The sequence below is a fragment of the Canis lupus genome, chromosome 19 (genome assembly GCF_048164855.1).
Source record: "Canis lupus baileyi chromosome 19, mCanLup2.hap1, whole genome shotgun sequence".
In the NCBI taxonomy this organism is placed as follows: Eukaryota; Metazoa; Chordata; class Mammalia; order Carnivora; family Canidae; genus Canis; species Canis lupus.
Genome location: NC_132856.1, coordinates 42,814,688 through 42,834,229, shown reverse-complemented (window position 1 = coordinate 42,834,229; position 19,542 = coordinate 42,814,688). Strand labels below are relative to the sequence as shown.

Sequence of the window (19,542 nt, the reverse complement as noted above, 5' to 3'; positions counted from 1 at the left end):
CTAAACTAAATCGAACTAAGCCTCTAGATCCACCTACCTCTTTACTACTAATTTAAAGGACTATGTTAAATGATATCTTAGGGAACATATTCACAAAATCTAGAACACAGAAACTTCTACAAGACAACTTGTTTTGTAAAAAAAAAAAATAACTTGTAAGGATGATAAAGGGGGGAAGAGAGAAAGAAGGAAAACTATTAATTTTCTTTTCTTCTTTTTAAGGTGAGGGAGGGGCAGAGGGAGAGAGAGAGAATCTTTTTTTTAAAGATTTTATTTATTTATTAATGAGACACACACACACAGAGGCAGAGACACAGGCAGAGGGAGAAGCAGACTCCATGCAAGGAGCCCGACGTGCGACTTGATCCTGGGACTACAGGATCACACCCTGGGCTGAAGGCAGGCACTAAAGTGCTGAGCCACCCAGGGATCCCCAAGAGAGAGAGAATCTGAAGCCGGGTCCCTGATCTCATAACTCTGAGATCATGACCTGAGCCAAAATCCTAACCTATTAAACCACTCAGGTGACACAATTTTCTGAAAGAGACTTAGACACATCAACCAAATGCCATGTATGAATCTTGCTTGAACATTGATGAATATAAATTAATATAAAAATATAAACTAATATAATAAATATAAATTAATATAAAAACCACCCGTGAGATAATGAGGGAAGCCTGAACACTAAGCGGGTATTTAATAACACTGAAAAATGATTGGTAATTTTCTTAGTTGTGATAATAGTACTGTTATAATGCTTTTTTAAAAATCCTATGCTGGGGAGCCTAGCAGGCTCAACTGGTTAGGTGCCTGACTCTGGATCTCAGCTCAAGTCTTGATCTAAGGATCAGGAGTTCGGGGATCCCTGGGTGGCGCAGCGGTTTAGTGCCTGCCTTTGGCCCAGGGCGTGATCCTGGAGACCTGGGATCGAGTCCCACATCGGGCTCCCGGTGCATGGAGCCTGCTTCTCCCTCTGCCTCTGCCTCTCTCTCTCTCTCTGTGACTATCATAAATAAATAAAAATTAAAAAAAAAAAAAAAAAGGATCAGGAGTTCAAGCTCTGCATTGGGCTTCACATTGGGAGCCCAATATTAAGAAAAAAAAAAAAAGACCTATGCTTTTTAGGAGTACCTGACTGGCTCAGTCAGTATAGCATGTGATTCTTTTTTCTTTTTTTTTTTTTAGCATGTGATTCTTGATCTCAGGGCTGTGAGTTCAGGCCCCACCGTGGAGAGAGATTACCTAAAGAAAAAAATCCTATAAGGCACCAGGATGGCTGTTGGTTAAGCATCCAACTTAATTTCAGCTCAGATCATGAACTCAAGAGTTGTGAGACTGAGCCCTGCATCAGTGTGAGCCTGCTTAGGATTCTCTCTCCCTCTCTGACCCTCCCCCCCACAAAAAAACTTATGCTTTCAAAAAAACATTTGGAAGCAATAGTGAAACATTTACATATGAAATATAAAGTTAAAGGTGCAAGAAGGTAGTAAATAGCAGTTCATTATATTATTCTCTCTGCTTTTAAGTTTATATTTTCCATAATAAACTAAAATAGTTTGCCAAAAAATGATTTAATAATATGACAGATTAAAGCCTTCCTTCAGCAATATGCTATGTAAAGCAAAAAAAGTATTTAAAATATATGGATATTAAGAACTGAAATGGGGCGCCTAGGTGGCTTAGTCAAGCATCAGACTCTTGGTTTCAGCTGGGGTGGTAATCTCAGGGTCACAAAATCAAAGCCTGTGTCAGACTCTGCGCTCAGCACAGCATCTGCTGGAGATTCTCATTTTCCCTCTCCCCTTTGCCCCTCCCCCTGCTCATGCTCTAAATTAATTGATTAATTAAAAAGAAAAGTTGAAATAAAGTCAGGTAAATATGGTATAACCTTCAGTTGAAAGATTTAATCTGACTTATTTTGAAATTACCAAGAGTATTTTAAAAAGCTTTACTTTATACAATATGGAAAAAAAGCTCAAACCTACTCATAAGAGAAATGCAAATTAAAACTAAAATGATAAAACCTTTTTAAATCTTAATGCAGCCCTATAGGAAGAGACACAAATGAACCTTTGGTCATTTAAGATATAAATATGAGGGGTGCCTGGATAGCTCAGTCAGCTGGGTATCTACCTTCAGCTCGGGTCATGATCTTGGGGCCCGTGGGATCACATGGTCAGGCTCCCTTGCTCCCTGGGGAGCCTACTTCTCCCTCTGAATTGCCTCCCACTCCTGCGCTCCCTCCATCCTTCCCTCTCTCTCTCAAACAAAGAAAAAAAGAAATAAAGAAAATGTAAATATGAGCTCTCCGCTGACAACTTATTAATTAATGAGTCTTCTGCTTTGTTTTCCTCTGGCAATCTGCTGGGCAGCCTTTCAATCTAAGGCAATACTATCTGTCAAAAGGACCTTCATTAGCTTTATTGCTCTAATTCTGTAACTCTTGGGGCTATAGTTAACGAAGTTCTCTTCTCATCTTCAGCTACATGTAGAAAAAAAGTCTGAATAAAAATAATGGACAATGGATCCTGGAGAATAAGTTTAATTTCTGGTAAAGTGGTACGAAGGGCTCCAAAAGCAAACTTGGAAAAGGCAAAAGACAAAATGCACCGAGCTTGGGCACCTGGGTTATCTCGGTGGGTTAAGTGTCTGCCTTCAGCTCAGGTCATGATCCCAGGATCCTGGGACTGAGCCCCACATTGGACTCCTTGCTCAGTGGGGAATCTGCTTCTCCTTGTCCTTCTACCCTTCCACCCTGCTTGTGCTCTTTCTCACTCATGCGCTCTCTTTCTCACAAATAATTTTTTTTTTAAATTTTTTAAGTATTCAAGTGATTCTTAAAGTTCAAAAGCAACTACAAGAGACTTATTGTGGTAATATCCAAAAAAAAAAAAACAAAAATCAAAAGGAGACTTTGAAGGTAGAGAATAAAAGCTGAACCACCAAGTGTTAAGGTAGAAAGAAAAGTAGCTCTGAGCTTGTCTGCAAGAAATAAATGTCAGCAGCAAATCGTGTCACAGGAAAATATAAAAAACCACTTCTCACATTAAGACAAGTCCTAGGGGATCCCTGGGTGGCTTAGCAGTTTAGCGCCTGCCTTTGGCCCAGGGCATGGTCCTGCAGTCCCAGTATGAGTCCTGCATCAGGCTTCCTGCATGAAGCCTGCTTCTCCCTCTGCCTGCGTCTCTGCCTCTCTCTCTCTCTCTCTCTCTCTCTCTCTGTGTCTGTCATGAATAAATAAATAAAATCTAAAAAAAAAAAAAAAATCCTGAACTTTATGTTAACTAAGTCTAATTCACCATTGCCAAGCATAACTAAAAAAACACAAAATATTTCCAATCATTAATCTCTTTAAAAGACGTAAAATAGGATGATAATACACAGTAATATATGTAGAACTGTAAGAATAAATAGGATTCTTAGTCTCCATGAAGACACTGTCATTTACCGAGTTGAATTTGGCTATAATCTCTCCTTCAGGAAATGTTTTTAGATTTCCATACTATGTCCAAATCCCCCTGGTTCGGTATCCCTCAGTTACATACAACTATACATGAAATTAGCCCAAAGTTTTATCCTTTATGAAAATCTATAGGGGCGCCTGGGTGGCTCAGTGGTTGAGTACCTGCCTTTGGCTCTGGTCGTGATTCCGGGGCCTGGGGACCCTGCTTCTCTTTCTGCCTATGTCTCTGCCTCTCTCTCTCTCATGAAGAAGTGAAAAAGAAGAAAGAAGAAAGAAGAAGAAAGAAGAAGGAAGAAGGAAGAAGGAAGAAGGAAGAAGAAGAAAAGAAAGAAAACCTGCAAATACGGCACTCACTTCTGACTATTTAGAGACATCCAAAAAGATCATATTCAAACACTCTGGAATCTTAATCTATACTGTCTGTTGAATGTTCCCATTCAATCTCATAAATGATACTCCAGCTTGACATGAAAGAAAGAAAGAAAGAAAGAAAGAAAGAAAGAAAGAAAGAAAGAAAGAAAGAAAGAAAGAAAGAAAGAAAGAAAGAAAGAAAGAAAGAAAGAAAGAAAAGAAAAGAGAAAAGAAAAGAAAAGAAAAGAAAGAAAGAATCAAACAGAAACAAGAGAAAAAAGAACGTTTAGCCACAAGAAGGAAAAAGTAAAGTTTGAAATTAGACTGTGAGGTTAACTAGAGAACACAAACTAGGTTAAGGATAACAGGCGACTATTGAGACATCCAAACAGGTGGGTGGTTATTTTTATTTTTTATTTTTTTTAAGTCTCCTTTACTTCTTTTTTGGCCTCTCTTTTAATTTAAAGACATCTTATTTTACATGTCCTTCTTCTAAAGCACCTTAAATCCTTTCACCTAAAATTCCATTGTACTAGCACACAAAGCAAGTTCCGTAACATGGTGACTTAGAAGTCATTTCACTTTGAGACTGTCCTTGAGTCCAGGTTAGATGTAGGACACAGTCTGAACAAGAAAATTAGAGAGTTCCATGTGGGAATCTAACAGTAGGGTACAAATCATATCTGAGAGTAGTCAGACACGCTGTCAATTCTAGTTCAGGAACACCCTATAAGAGTCACAATACCACAGCCAGAAGCAGAGCTGCAAAACAGAAAGCTATCTCTCATGACAACACTCTCATGCTCATTCCATCAATTAATCAATATCTGTTCAACACCCATCCACATATAAAAAGTTCAGCAAATACACAAAGTCTATTATCAACTTGCTATTCACTGAAAATAAGTCATTTACTTACAAACTTGTCCCATTTATCATTATGAGTATTTATATTTCCTGGCTATAAAGTATTGGATTAGCTTAGTACCCAAATTACATGAATATTCTCCTAGAAAGATGTTAATATAGAACTTCATAGACAAAACTAAAACCACTGAACGACTTCGAGTCCATTCCCTCCAACATCCCCTCATAATCCCTTGCACATTAAGGGACTCCCCACCATCCTTGAACTCCAGAACCATCATCATAAAACATTCACTAGTCTCAGCAGCTTCCCACACAGAGATGGCAGAAAACCCAGAGTTCAAGAAAGAGAAGAAAGAAAGCACCGAGAGAAGACAAGAAAAGGGAAAGAGAAGAGTGAAGGGAAAAAGCTACATTGCAGGAGAGCAGCAAGGACTCTACTCCTAGCTGCACCACCACGCACTTAACGGTCTGTGCTCCTGAGCTGGACTTCTTTCATCTACGTCCTAAGGAGAGTATGCTAGATATTTCTCATTCTGAAGGCCTGGCTCACCAGAACACCTAAACTGCTATCTTCAAGAACATAAGTTCACAATACAATTTATGTATTTCTATTACCTAGATACAAACATATATGAGAAATAACTTGCCTAATAAATGGAACAGTTGTTCAGTATATTTCCTGGATGTAAGCACAAAGAAAATTAGAAAACCAGATAAAACTTCTACCTTGCACATTATAATGTGCCTTTAGAATTCTCTAACATCGGGGGATTCCTGGGTGGCTCAGCGGTTTAGTGCCTGCCTTCAGCCCAGGGCATGATCCTGGAGTCCTGGGATCGAGTCCCACGTCGGGCTCCCTGCATGGAGCCTGCTTCTCCCTCTGCCTATGTCTCTGCCTTTCTCTCTCATGAATAAATAAAATCTTTAAAAACAAAACATATAAAAAACACAAAAACTTACCATCCTTGTTCATTTTTATACTTGTAAGCAGCCCCAAGAATGTGACACAAGGTTCCTCCAGCTTTGAAATCCATGAAACATTTTGCCTAAAAATGATACAAGTTACACATGAGAAAAAGTAAAGTTCTGACACAATGTTTGAATTCAAAGTTTTACAAACTCAAAAGACATAAACAGCTGCTAACTTAACCTCCTTAAATACTTTCTGGAACCAAATAAGGTATGAAGAAATTTTTTCAAAAGTGGATTAAAAAAATTTTAATTCAACTAACATATTACTCTTTAAGTAAATGGCTTCTGAAAAACAAGATTTTAAAAAGATAATTCAAAATGCTTCAGCAGGAAACACTAATGGACAGAATACTGATATACTACAAACTCCACTGGTAAATTTAAAATGTGATTTTTAAAATATATAAAATTCCAGTAAGAACATTTCCTACAATATGATTTTCCTGCAGAGTAAGAATTATTAGTATACATTTGAGTTTTTTCCCAATTTAGGTCCCTGACTTTAAATTACTCAAAAATTGGAAATCTTGCAATAATATTTTAATGACCAAAAAACACAGCGTAACTACAAATTATGTGTAAAATTAAGCTAAAGTCTGTGCAACAACTTGAAAGAGATGTGCACTTTATGGATTATAAAAGTAACACTCAAATAAATCAAATGCTGCATGACTTCTATATTATGGAAGTTAAAAGTTTCATATAAACTGATCATCAAACAGGCTAGTAGGTAAAAGTACTAGAATTACAGCATGCAGGGATCCCTGGGTGTCCCAGCGGTTTAGCGCCTGCCTTCGGCCCAGGGCATGATCCTGGAGACCTGGGATCGAGTCCCACATCAGGCTCCGTGCATGGAGCCCGCTTTACCCTCTGCCTATGTCTTGCCTCTTTGCCTCTCTCTCTTTCTCTGTGTCTCTCACGAATAAATAAAATCTTTTAAAAAATAGCAATAAGTAAATACATACATATATACATACATAGGTTTGAGGGGTGCACCTGGGTGGCTAGTTTATAAAGCATCTGCCTTGAGCTCAAGTCATGACCTCAAGGTCATGGGATTGAGCCCCACAGCAGGCTCCCTGCTCAGCAGGGAGTCTGCTTCTCCCTTTGTCCTTCCCCACTTCACACTCTCTCTCTTAAACAAATAAAATCTTCTAAAAAATAAAAATAAATATTCAAATAAATACATAGGTTTGAGTTCCTAATTTCTTGCCCAACACTATCCCTAGTACACCTCAAACGTTACATGACATATTCCTAAACATATACATCTAGGTGCAATTCTTACTACTAACAACATGTTATTTATTTGAGAAAATACACAAGTTATTACAATTTTATAGTGGTGGCACCTTAGAATAATGTGCTAGTAGGTACCTACAAAGAGTAGAATCAAAGAGTTCTACTAGCCTTCCCTGAACCCCCAGAGACTGAACTAAAATGTTCTCTCCAACCACACATGCATATCACTACTGTGCACATGCAAACCACTCAAAGCATAATACTGAAACGACTGGTTTATACACTGATGTGTAATAGGACTCCTTGAGGACAGGAGCAGTGTCCTATTCGGGTCTTTAACATCAATATGCAACAGAGTTCCTGACAACATAGATAATCTGTAAAATTTTTCTCAATAGTTGAAGTATACTAAAATCATTTAAAAATTCATAGCCGTGTTACATATTGATCAGACCAGAACAATAAAACACCTAAACACATAATTTTAGATTAAGGTCAATTTCTAGACAGGTAGTAAATTTGAGAAATCATTTTCAGATACATGCTGAAGACAGACACAGTGACTTTATCCACCACGACAGGGACAAGTGATGACTGAAGAAGTCAAAACCGAGACCTCCAATTTTCCAGGGGTAACATCTGAATAAAGGGAAAGAAAGAGGGAAAGCAGGAACTCTTCAAGGGCACTAGTTCTAGTAATGAAGTGCAAAAAGGAAAACAAATCCATAAAGATGTGGCAGAAAAAAACCAAAACAGGACACTCACCAGACATCAAGGATTCTTAGAGCTTGGGTGGGAGTGGATTTGGGACTCTGGTCCTAATAACAAGCTCATTATCAAAATCATCCAGATAAAAAAGCAGTAGATCAGAGTCAGGGGACAGCAAGTTGGAGGCAGAAACAAGAGCTTTTGCAGGGACACCCACCAGGCCCTGACTGTATCCTCCCCTCATCCAACCCTCAACTACCCCCACCCTGAAGAGGCTTGCCCTAACACTAGATATAACGCAAATACAAGAGTTCGTGTTCTTAGACATTCTCTGAAGGAGTAGCATGGATTGTTCCTTGTAAATTCCTCGAATGGTATTGAAAAACTTAAGGAATAAAATGGCAAAGAAAATACCAAAACTTGAGCTTTCCAGAGCCAGCAAAGTGCTGCTTTGCCTGAGTTATCTCAGCAGCTACACACCCCAATCAGAGACTGGGGATCAAGGACAGCTCTAACAGCCTGCTTCTATTCCCAGCTGTGTGACTACACTGCTTTTGATAAGCTGTTCTATCTCTGATTAACTAATTTGGAAAATTAATCTAGTCTTATTCTGGATGTACATAAGTGGTCTCAACCTACCTAATTATAGACCACCTAAAATTCTGCTGAGTTGATGAGACCCAAAAAAGATAAATCTAACTGCAATACTTAAAAGTGCTTGAAATTTGTACCATAGTGTCCTTATTTCATTGGTTTATTAATTTGTCTTAACTGGAAAAAAGGAGGAGGATATATACTTATGCACATAGAACATACACATCTATAATGCTGTGTTCTGGTCTATTTAATCAGCATGATAGTGCAAGAAAATAAATGTGAGAACGTGAATAAAGGAACAGAAACTGAGTGTGTCCAAGACACCAAGAGTGTTCACAGAAAATCACGACATCATCTTCACACCTTGAAAAGGAATGGGAGGGACTCCTGGATGGATCAGGAGGTTGAGAGTCTGCCTTTGGCTCGGAGGTGATCCCTGGGTCCCAGGATCAAGTCCCGCATCAGGCTCTCTGCAAGGAGCCTGCTTCTCTCCCTGCCTGTGTCTCTGCCTCTCTGTTTCTAATGAATAAATAAATAAAATCTCTTTAAAAAAAAAAAAAAGAAAAGAAAAGGAATGGGAAATGGGGATCCCTGGGTGGCTCAATGGTTTAGCGCCTGTCTTCCGCCTAGAGCATGATCCTGGAGTTCTGGGATCAAGTCCCACATCGGGCTCAGTGCATGGAGTCTACTTCTCCCCCCCGCCTATGTCTCTGCCTCTCTCTCTCTCTGTCTCTCATGACTAAATAGATAAAATCTAATTAAAAAAAAAGATTAAAAAAAAAAGGAATGGGAAAAAAGGCACATCGCTTAGACTCCAGAACCTCTTTACCTCACAAAATATGAGAATCAAATATTCTGTACATTTCTCTGTATACTTTAACTGCTTTGGAATTCAAATAGTGCTTTCGATAAATTTTTCCCAATGTTATTAATAAAAGATACTGTAGGGCAGCCCGGGTGGCTCAGCAGTTTAGCGCCTCCTTCAGCCCAAGGTGTGATCCTGGAGACCCGGGATCCAGTCTCATGTCGGGCTCCCTGCATGGAGCCTGCTTCTCCCTCTGCCTGTGTCTCTGCCTCTCCCTCTCTCTCTCTCATGAATAAATAAATAAAATCTTAAAAAAAAATTTAAAAATTAAAATAAAAGAAACTGTTAATAGCCTTATAATTAGCACCTCTAATCATAGGTAATTATTGCTGTAGTGCTCCTATTCTTAGGGAGAACAAAAAGTATTACCATTACTATTGATTACTGAGAATTTATTTATTTTTTTTAATTTTATTTATTTATTCATGAGAGACACACACAAAGAGAGAGAGAGAGGCAGAGACACAGGCAGAGGGAGAAGCAGGCTTCATGCAGGGAGCCCGACATGGGACTCGATCCCAGGTCTCCAGGATCATGCCCTGGGCCGAAGGCAGGCACTAAACCGCTGGGCCACCCGGGCTGCCCCAATTACTGAGAATTTAAATTTACCATGAAGCACTGTATATACATCAGTGACAACTTGTTATTTATCAGAAAAAAAAAAAAATGTACAAGTCATGGCAATTTTTTAGTGTTGGCATTTTAAATGAGAATAATGTGCTTCATTTACTCCTCACAACAATACCAAAGTTGACTCTTTTCATGCCATTGTACAGATGAAAAAGTATTGCCAGCTCCAACAATATGACAGGCTGAATATCCAGAAAGCCCTACTACTTCAAATATATGTTAGACAAAATATAACAAACGTTATTTTAAACATACAGCTGGATTTCTAGGAAGAAAGCAAAACCCTAGGTACAAAAATGAAAGATGGAAAAAAAAATCTAAAAGTCAAAATGGCAGTCTTCTAAGATTAAAAAAAAAAAACACACACACACACACTAGGGTGACATGGGGTCAGATAATGAGACTAAACAGGCAAGTAATGACAGCATTGATAAAGGATAGGGTTTCACTGTCTATACAGGACAGGAAATAAGACTACAGACCTAAGCAAGGGAGTACACTTCATAACTAAGGCCATCACCTACCACACATGCATGGATAGCCAGGGCTATCAAGAGGTTGCAGTAGGGAAAGAATGAGCTAGAAAAAAATACCTGCCAGCAAAGAGGATAACAAGCTTCCATCTCAAGATAATTTGAGTTTGGAACTTAACTAACCACTCAGATAGGAACCCCATGACAAATTAACACAAGAACTGGTCCTATGTTCAGCAGGTCTTCTGGAGTGCCTTAAAGAGCAAATTCTCAGCCCAGGCCAACAGAATCCCCAGGTAAAATTCCACTGAAGGAAGTGCTGCCATTCCAAAATTCAAATATACAGAAATCTCAAATTATGTTTTAAGTCAACAGAAAAAACAAATAGAAGAATCCTAACATTTCATATAAAAGAAAAAATGATAAGACCTGTACAATGAGAATATGTAAGATGATTAAAGACACTAAGGAGGGATCCCTGGGTGGCGCAGCGGTTTGGCGCCTGCCTTTGGCCCAGGGCGCGATCCTAGAGACCCGAGATCGAATCCCACGTCGGGCTCCCGGTGCATGGAGCCTGCTTCTCCCTCTGCCTATGTCTCTGCCTCTCTCTCTCTCTCTGTGTGACTATCAAAAATAAATAAAAATTAAAAAAATAATAATAATAAAAAAAAATAAAGACACTAAGGAGAAAGATTTGAAAAATATATACATATAACTCCTATCACACGTACCGTTCACTGAAACTAAAAGCACAACTGTCAGGCTATATAACAAATTAAAAAATTACACATAGAAGAATACAGTTTAAAATTTATTTGTGAAGGATTGGAAATTGTGAAGGATATAAATCTCTAGCTTCAAGAATCAGTTTTTGGGTTTTTTTAAGATTTATTTGAAACTGCATGCACGCAAGCAGGGGGAGCAACAGAGTGAAGGGAGAAAGAGAATCTTTGAGCCAAGACGACTGCCCACTAGGCTCAGAGCCCACGGCAGGACTCACTCCCAGGACCCTGAGATCATAACCTAGGCCGAAATCAAGAGTCAGATGCCTAACAAACTAAGCCACCCAGACGCCCCAAGAAATATATCAGTTCTGAGGAATAAATTAAAAATACATAATAGAACCTACAGCTAGACACACTGTAGTCCAACTGCGTAACAGCAAAGAAAAAAGAGATTTTAAAAGAAACCAGAAGGAAAGAGAGTATCTCTAAAAAAAAAACCCAAACTGGATTGATAAGATCTCTCAGCACCAGTAATCTCAGTAACTTACAAAACTATTACATGTTCTTAATGTAACAAAATTTGAAATTTATAATAAAAAACAATCATTCAATCATCTTTTGAAATAATAATGTAAGCCATTAGAAGTCAAATAGAAATTAGGAAATACTTTAGAAGCACTTGGGTGGCTCTGTGGGCAAAGCGTCTGCCTATGGTTCCCTGCCCAGGGGGGAGCCTGCTTCTCCCCCTCCCTGGCACTCGTGCTCACTCAAACAAATAAATAAAATATTGAAAGAAAGAAATTAGAAAACACTTTAGAACTAAAAGAGTGAAAAAAACATTACATCAAAATGTATGAGCCACAGCTGGATGCACAGGTTTTGGGTTTTTTTTTTTAAGATTTTATATATTTATTTGAGAGAGATGGAGAAAGACCAAGAGAGAGAGAATACAAGCAGTGGGAGAAGCATACTCCCCGCTGAGCAGGGAGCCCAACACAGGACTCAATCCCAGGACCCTGGGATCATCACCTGAGCTGAAGGCAGACACTTAACCAACTGAGCCACCCAGGCACCCAAGATGTACATGTTTAAGAGAAAAAGGAATGCTGACCTCTACACCACATAATACACAAAGATCAATTCCAGATGGATTATATTGTAAAGGTAAAAGGCAAAACAACAAAGCTTCTATGAAAAACATAGAATATGACTTTGGAATTAAGCAAAGATTTTTTTTTAAAGATTTTATTTATTTATTTATTCATGAAAGACACACAAAGAGAGAGGCAGAGACACAGGCAGAGGGAGAAGCAGGCTCCATGCAGGGAGCCCGATGTGGGACTTGATCCCAGGACTCCAGGATCACGCCCTGGGCCAAAGGCAGGCTCTAAACTGCTGAGCCACCCAGGGATTCCCTAAGCAAAGATTTCTTTAAGAGGGTATAAAAAGCATTACGTATGAAAAAAAAAAATCTTATATATTAGTTTGTCAAAAATGGCCAAACTATAGCCCATAGGACAAACCCAGCCTGCTTCTGCTTATGTAAATAAAATTTTATTGAAAAAAAAATAATGCTCATTGTCTGAGGAGATGCTCACACAAGAGCAAAGATGAGAAGTTACAGCAGAGACTGCATATTTACTATTCACATATTTACCTTTAACAGATATTACAGATAAAGCAGTTTACCATTTGGTAAATGGTAATTTACCAGAAAAGTTTACTAATCCCTGCCCTATATTACAATTAAGAGCTCTGTTCAGGGGCATCTGAGTGGCTCAGTTGGTTAAGTGTCTGCTTTCAGCTCAAGTGATAATCTCAGGGTCCTGGGATAGAGCTCTACATCCAGCTCCCTACTCAGAGGGGAGTCTGCTTCTCCCTCTGCCCCTCCTCCCCACTTGTACTCTCTTCGCTCTCAAATATATAAGTAAAACCTTAAAAAAAAAAAAAAAATTTCTGTTCATCAAAAGACATCATCATGGTAATAAAAAGATAAGGCACCAAGAGGATATTTGCAATAAATATTTCTGACACAGGACCCATAACCAGAGCACATAAGAAAAACTCCTTTAAAAAAAAATGAGAAAGAAAAGAAACATGCCCACTCTTGGTGAGAATGCAAATTGGCACAGCCACTGTGAAAAACAGTACAGAGGTTCCTCAAAAAGTTAAAAATAGAACTACCCTATATTGTCTGGTAATTCCACTATCGGGTATTTACCCAAAGAATACAAAAACACTAATCTGAAAGGATATATGCACCCCTGTGCTTATTACAGCATTACTTACAATAGCCAAATTATGGAAGCAGCCCTAGTGACCATCACTAGATGAATAAAGAAAATGTGGTGTGCGTGCATGCATACACACACACACACACACACACACACACACACACACACCGGAATATTCAGCCATAAAAAAGAACAAAAAAATAATGAAATCTTGCCATTTGCAACAACAGGGATGGAGCTAGCAATTATAATGTTAAGCAAAATGTCTTTTTAAAGAAATATTTCTTTTATTTAAGAAATAAAACAAACAACAAAGGAAAAGACAGAGAGACAAGCCAAGAAACAGACTCTTAACTGTAGAGAACCAACTTATGATTATCAGAGGGGAGGTGAGTAGGGAGATGGATGAAATAGGTGATGGGGATTAAGGAGTACAATTATCATGATGAGCAATTAATAACACAGAATTGTTGAATCACTATATTGTACACCTGAGACTAATAAAACACTGTATGTTATCGAATTAATCTTTTTTAATGAGAAAGATAAATGACTGGATTACAAAACAACGGGCAAAATATCTGAACAGGCACTTCAATAAAGAGAACTAGCCAAATGGTTAATGAATACAAAAGTGTGCTCAACCTCACAAGTCATCAGCAACTAAAGAAAAAGCAGTATCATGACAATCCACCCCAAAACTAAAATAAGAGGGCACCTGGGTGGCTTAGTTAGTGTCCAACTCATGATTTCAGCTCAGGTTTGATCTCATGAGATCAAGACCCACACTCAGTAGTAAGTCTGCTGGAGGTTCTCTCCCTCTCCCCTGCAGGGAGCCTGCCTCTCTTTCTGTGTCATCAATCAATCAATCAATCTTAAAAAAAATAAATCTTTAAAAAAAACCTAAAATAAGAAAACATACAAGCACCAGTGAGAAAGGAGAGAATTAGAACCCCTGTACATTGCTTGTGGGAGTATAAATTGGTACAATTGCTCTAGAAAATTAGCAGTATCTACCAAAGCTGAACATGTACATTCCATTACCCAGCAATTATATTCCTAGAAATATAAGAGAAATACTTAAGTTTACCAAAAGACATATACATACAAAAATATTCACAGTAACACTATTTATAATAGCGCTAAACTACAAATTACCCTAAAAAAAAAAAATCAATAGCAGAATGGATAAATTCTGTCCTTTGTGGGAATGGAATATTCCCACAACGGAATACTATACAGCAAGAGTCGAAAATGCCACTCACTTCTTCAATTACACTTTTAATTGAACACAGTCACGCTTACTCGTTTAGATATTATCTTTGTTTTTATGTTGCAACAGAACTGATTAGTTTTGACTAAGTCTATATAGCCTGCAAGCCTAAAATACTTACCATCTGTTGCTTTTTTTTTTTTCTAAGATTTATTTATTTATTTATGATAGACAGAGAGAGAGAGAGAGAGAGGCAGAGACACAGGAGAAGGGAGAAGCAGGCTCCATGCAGGGAGCCCAATGTGGGACTCAATCCAGGGACTCCAGGATCATGCCCTGGGCCAAAGGCAGGCGCTAAACCGCTGAGCCACCCAGGGATCCCCCCATCTGTTGCTTTAAGAAAAAATTTACCAACCCCTTAAACAGCAATGACATGAAGAAATTTCAACTCCAATAACAACATGGTAGAACTTAAAATTATGCTTGCCTATATGCTTCAAAAATTTAAGTCATGAATGACAAAAACAGGATGAACTAATTTTTTTATGATTTTATTTATTTATTCATGAGAGATACAGAGAGAGGGGCAGTGACACAGGCAGAGGGAGAAGCAGGCTCCATGCAGGGAGCCTGATGTGAGACTCAATCTCGGACCCCAGGATCACGCCCTGGGCCAAAGGCAGACACTCAACCGCTGAGCCACCTAGGCATCCCCAGGACAAACTATTTCAAACTAAGACTAAAGAAATATAACTAAATAAAATGTGCAACTCTAGTTTGAATCTTAAAGAGGACATTTTTGAGAAAATTTGTTGAAATGTAACGACTGATTATATAGTAAGTAACTGTACTGTTCCTCTCAACATTAAATTTCCTAAATTTGATCATAGTACTTCTAAGACAATGTTTTAAGGAGAGACCCCTTCAGCCTGAGTCTTTACAGCCACACCCTTCCTGCTAGATCAGATATCCTGGCCACCAGGAACTACCTTCTCAAGTGACTTCAAGAATTCAGTCATCGTGGTGACAGACTGGTGATCTGTCTTCGCAAGTCCCTTTATTCTTGCTTCTTAGACCTACATGCTAATCTTGGCTTTCACCCTTCCCTGTTCCAAAAAGTCCAATGATTTTGCACAATCTTAGCAGAATAATACTATTCTCAGATACAGATCATAAAATACCCAAAGTTGGAGGAATCATCACGTTCACCAAATCCAACAGTTTTCTAATGTTTCTTTGCCACAGATAGAACTCCTTCAGGAGCAGAAAGCTCAAAAAGAAGTCTATCAGGAAAAACTGTTCAAAGTGAAAAACTTGAAAACCACAGATTCCTCTCAGATCTTCCCATTTATGCCTCTGTCCCTCAGTCACTCAGGTGCTCTGCAAAGAACAATCATAAAACCAAAGATTAGGTCCAACTCTTTTTTCTGAGAATTATAAGCCCCTTCTTATCAACTTCCTTCTCCCTAAAACTTATTTATCACAGAGCATGGTTTACTAAATCAAATGAAGGAAAGTGACTGCCAAAGTGACAGTCCTCTGACTCATATTCTTTCCATTATATCACACTGACCAAGTTCATGAGAATCTCTGCCATGAAGTCAGTCACACTTACTGGATAGAAATTCCAAAGTGTCAGAGAGAGATAGCCTATGGACTGTGACTCATCTAAAATGTTCCAAAAGAATACTAACCCAGTCCAAATACACAGCCTCATTTGTAGAAATGGCTTTGACAATAAATTTTATCTTCAAAGTATTTACATGTATTCCAAAATTATATATAAAAATGTGTTAAGCTCCTGTGACAGTTTGGAAATACATTCTTTTTTTTTTTTTTTTAAGATTTATTTAATTTATTTATTTATGGTAGTCACACACACAGAGAGAGAGAGAGGCAGAGACATATGCAGAGGGAGAAGCAGGCCCCATGCACCAGGAGCCTGACGTGGGATTCGATCCCGGGTCTCCAGGATCGCGCCCTGGGCCAAAGGCAGGCGCTAAACCGCTGCGCCACCCAGGGATCCCTGGAAATACATTCTAAAAAATTTAACGCATGTCCCTGAATATAGATGTATCCATCTCAATGTTATCTCCTGAGAATTAATAATTGCACAAAGTTCTGATCATTGCTTTAAAATAAATCAGCAGTGTTTTACATTTTTGTAGATATTTCATGAAAAAAATAAATTTCACTAAGTATTGTTCATTTCTCTAATTTCATTAATAGCCCTTCACTCTTCCTGTCTTTGAGACAGTTACCAACATCACAAGGCATGTCAATCAATAAATACATACTAAACACCTGCAGTGAATAGGAAAACAAAGCAAATCTTATCAACATTTAATTGATAAAATTTGACTTCAATTCAAAGGGCACTACAACGTTTTGTTAGTCCTCAGATTACATAAAAATACAGTCTCAGATATGAGTTGAAACAAAACCTACCTCTTTGAAGCCTTCCGTAGGAGCTGGAAGTGATGGCAAACTAGTATAATAAACATTCAAATAGTGTGTCTACCTTACACCTATATTTTTACTTTTACCAAGAAAACTGCTAGAACAAGCTGGAATCTATTTTTCATAGTGGTGGTAGTGGTGTTTAAAGATTTATTTGAGGGATCCCTGGGTGGCGCAGCGGTTTGGCGCCTGCCTTTGGCCCAGGGCGCGATCCTGGAGACCCGGGATCGAATCCCACGTCGGGCTCCCGGTGCATGGAGCCTGCTTCTCCCTCTGCCTGTGTCTCTGCCTCTCCCTGTGTCTCTCATGAATAAATCCAGATATACACCAACACATATCTGGTCAACATCCTTCCAACACACAATAGCTCTAAAATAATTGGATATCCATACTGGGGAAAAAAAAAAAAAAGAGAGAGAGAATATTAGCCCTTACCCTCATACTACACATAAAAATTAACCAAAATATATAAAAACCTAAAAGTATAAAAATCTCTACAAGAAAATACAGCAAACAGGTTTGCCGCCTCTCCCACCAGCCCAATGAGCTGCAGCAGCTCTGGCGTGGGTTCCACGGCCCCGCACCCAGACTCAGCGCCCACGGTCGCAACCCCCACAGCGCTGCTCACCCGGGGCACCGCTGCAGAGAACAAGGCCTGACCCGTGGGGACCGGGGGGGGGGGGGGGGGGGGATGGGGGGGTTCCCGGGGCTGGAGCTGCGGCGGGGGCTGGAGAGCTGGCTGAGCACCCCCAGAGGGAGCCATGTCTAAGGGGGTTTACATACTGCTGAGCGCCGCCAACAGAGACCTGAACCCGGTGGTGTCCAGCACACCTCTAGTGGACTTCCAGATGCAGCTGGAGGACTATACATCTAGGATCCCAGATGCAGTGACTGGTTACTACCTGAATCATGCTGGCTTTGAGGCCTCGGACCCGCGCATAATTTGGCTCATCTTCCTAGCTGCCCAGAAATTCATCTCAGATATTGCCAACGATGCCCTACAGCACTGCAAAATGAAGGGCACAGCTTCTGGCAGCTCCTGAAGCAAGCGCAAGGACCACAAGTACACTCTACCATGGAGGACTTGACCCCTGCCCTCAGCGAATATGGCATATGGCATCAATGTGAAGAAGCCACACTACTTCACTTGAGCCACCCAACCTAAATGTACTTGTCTGTCCCCCTGTCCCCACCCCAGCCTGTTTTCATAATAAACTTTATTGTGACAGGCAAAAAATTTAAAAATGCAGCAAACAGTCTGTGACTTTCGGGTATGTAAAGGTTTTTCTGAACAAATCATAAAAATCAATAAATTGAACATCAAAATTTAAAACTTTTGTTCTTGGGAACACTGATAAGAAAAAAAAAGTCAGGGATCCCTGGGTGGCGCAGTGGTTTGGTGCCTGCCTTTGGCCCAGGGCGCGATCCTGGAGACCCGGGATCGAATCCCACGTCGGGCTCCCGGTGCATGGAGCCTGCTTCTCCCTCTGCCTGTGTCTCTGCCTCTCTCTCTCTCTCTCTGTGACTATCATAAATAAATTAAAAATTAAAAAAAAAAAAAAAGTCAAATCTCAAGCTGGGAAGAAATATGTGCAGTAATGTGCAGTAATATTATAAAGAACTTGTACGCAGAACATATAAAGATTTTTTAGAATTAAATTAAAAACAAAACTGCAGAAAAGAACACAGCAGGCCTGAGATTACTACCCTCAGACCTGTTTACCAATTGGCCCTTGGCTAGCATCTGGGAATCTGCCTCTAAGAGTATTCCTAGTCAACTGATAAGAAAGGTAATTCACTGAACCTAAAATATTTGCACAATGTTTTGTTTTTTTTTTTTAAGATTTATTTATTCATGAGAGACACAGAGAAAGAGAAACAGGCTCCCCCACAGAGAGCCTGATGCAGGATTCAATCCCAGATCCCAAGATCAGGCCCTGAGGTGAAATGAAGCCAGTCCCTCAACCGCTGAGCCACCGAGGCATCCCAACAATTTGGTTTGTTGATGAATGATGAATACTACTTTCCTTCTGGGGAGTCTGGAAGTTTAAGTATGTGCCAGGAAAAGGTACCAGCCCCCAATAAAATCCTTAGGCATGAGACTCTAACAGGCTTCCTTGGGCAGAAATTGCCTGTATGCTACTACATTTTCAGTGCTGGGAAATAATGCACTTTGTGTGACCCCTCACATAAGGAAGAGAGCATACAGGGACACCTGGGTGGCTCAGTGGTTGAGCATCTGCCTTTGGCTCAGGTTGTGATAAGGTCCTGGGATCAAGTTCTGCATCGGGTTCCCCTCAGGGAGCCTGCTTCTACCTCTGCCTGTGTGTCTCTGCGTCTCTCATGTCTTTTTAAGATAAATAAATTTTTTTTAAAAAGGGGGGGAAAGCGAGCATACAGAAACCCATAGCATCAATTCCTCCAGGCTACACCTATGTCTTTTTCCCTTGTGACTAGGCTTTGTATATGTACTACACTGCAGTAACAAATCTTAGTTATAAGTACATGGAAGCGCCTATCTGGCTTACCGGGAAAAGCATGCGACTCTTAATCTCTCAGGGTTGTGAGTTCCAACACCAGGTTGGGTGTAGAGATTGCTTAAGTAAGTAAACTTAAAAAAAAAAAAAAATCTTAATTATAAGTACAAGTATAGGCTGAGTTCCAGTAAGTCTTTCTAGTAAATCTCTGAAAGTGGAGTGGTCTTGGGACCAAATTAAAAAATTGTTTGAGGGATCC

At 39.5% G+C, this 19,542-nt stretch overlaps 1 protein-coding gene across 6 annotated transcripts in view; it reads right to left on the bottom strand.

Annotated features, from left to right (window-relative positions):
* The window catches only part of SMARCC1 (SWI/SNF related BAF chromatin remodeling complex subunit C1), a 171,253-nt gene that overhangs the window by 135,791 nt on the left and 15,920 nt on the right, over nucleotides 1-19,542 (bottom strand). For all 6 annotated transcript variants that reach the window (XM_072786413.1, XM_072786412.1, XM_072786414.1 and 3 more), the window contains one exon: nucleotides 5,648-5,733. In XM_072786413.1, coding sequence (XP_072642514.1) covers nucleotides 5,648-5,733 — 86 coding nt within the window. The remainder of the gene's footprint in view (nucleotides 1-5,647; nucleotides 5,734-19,542) is intronic.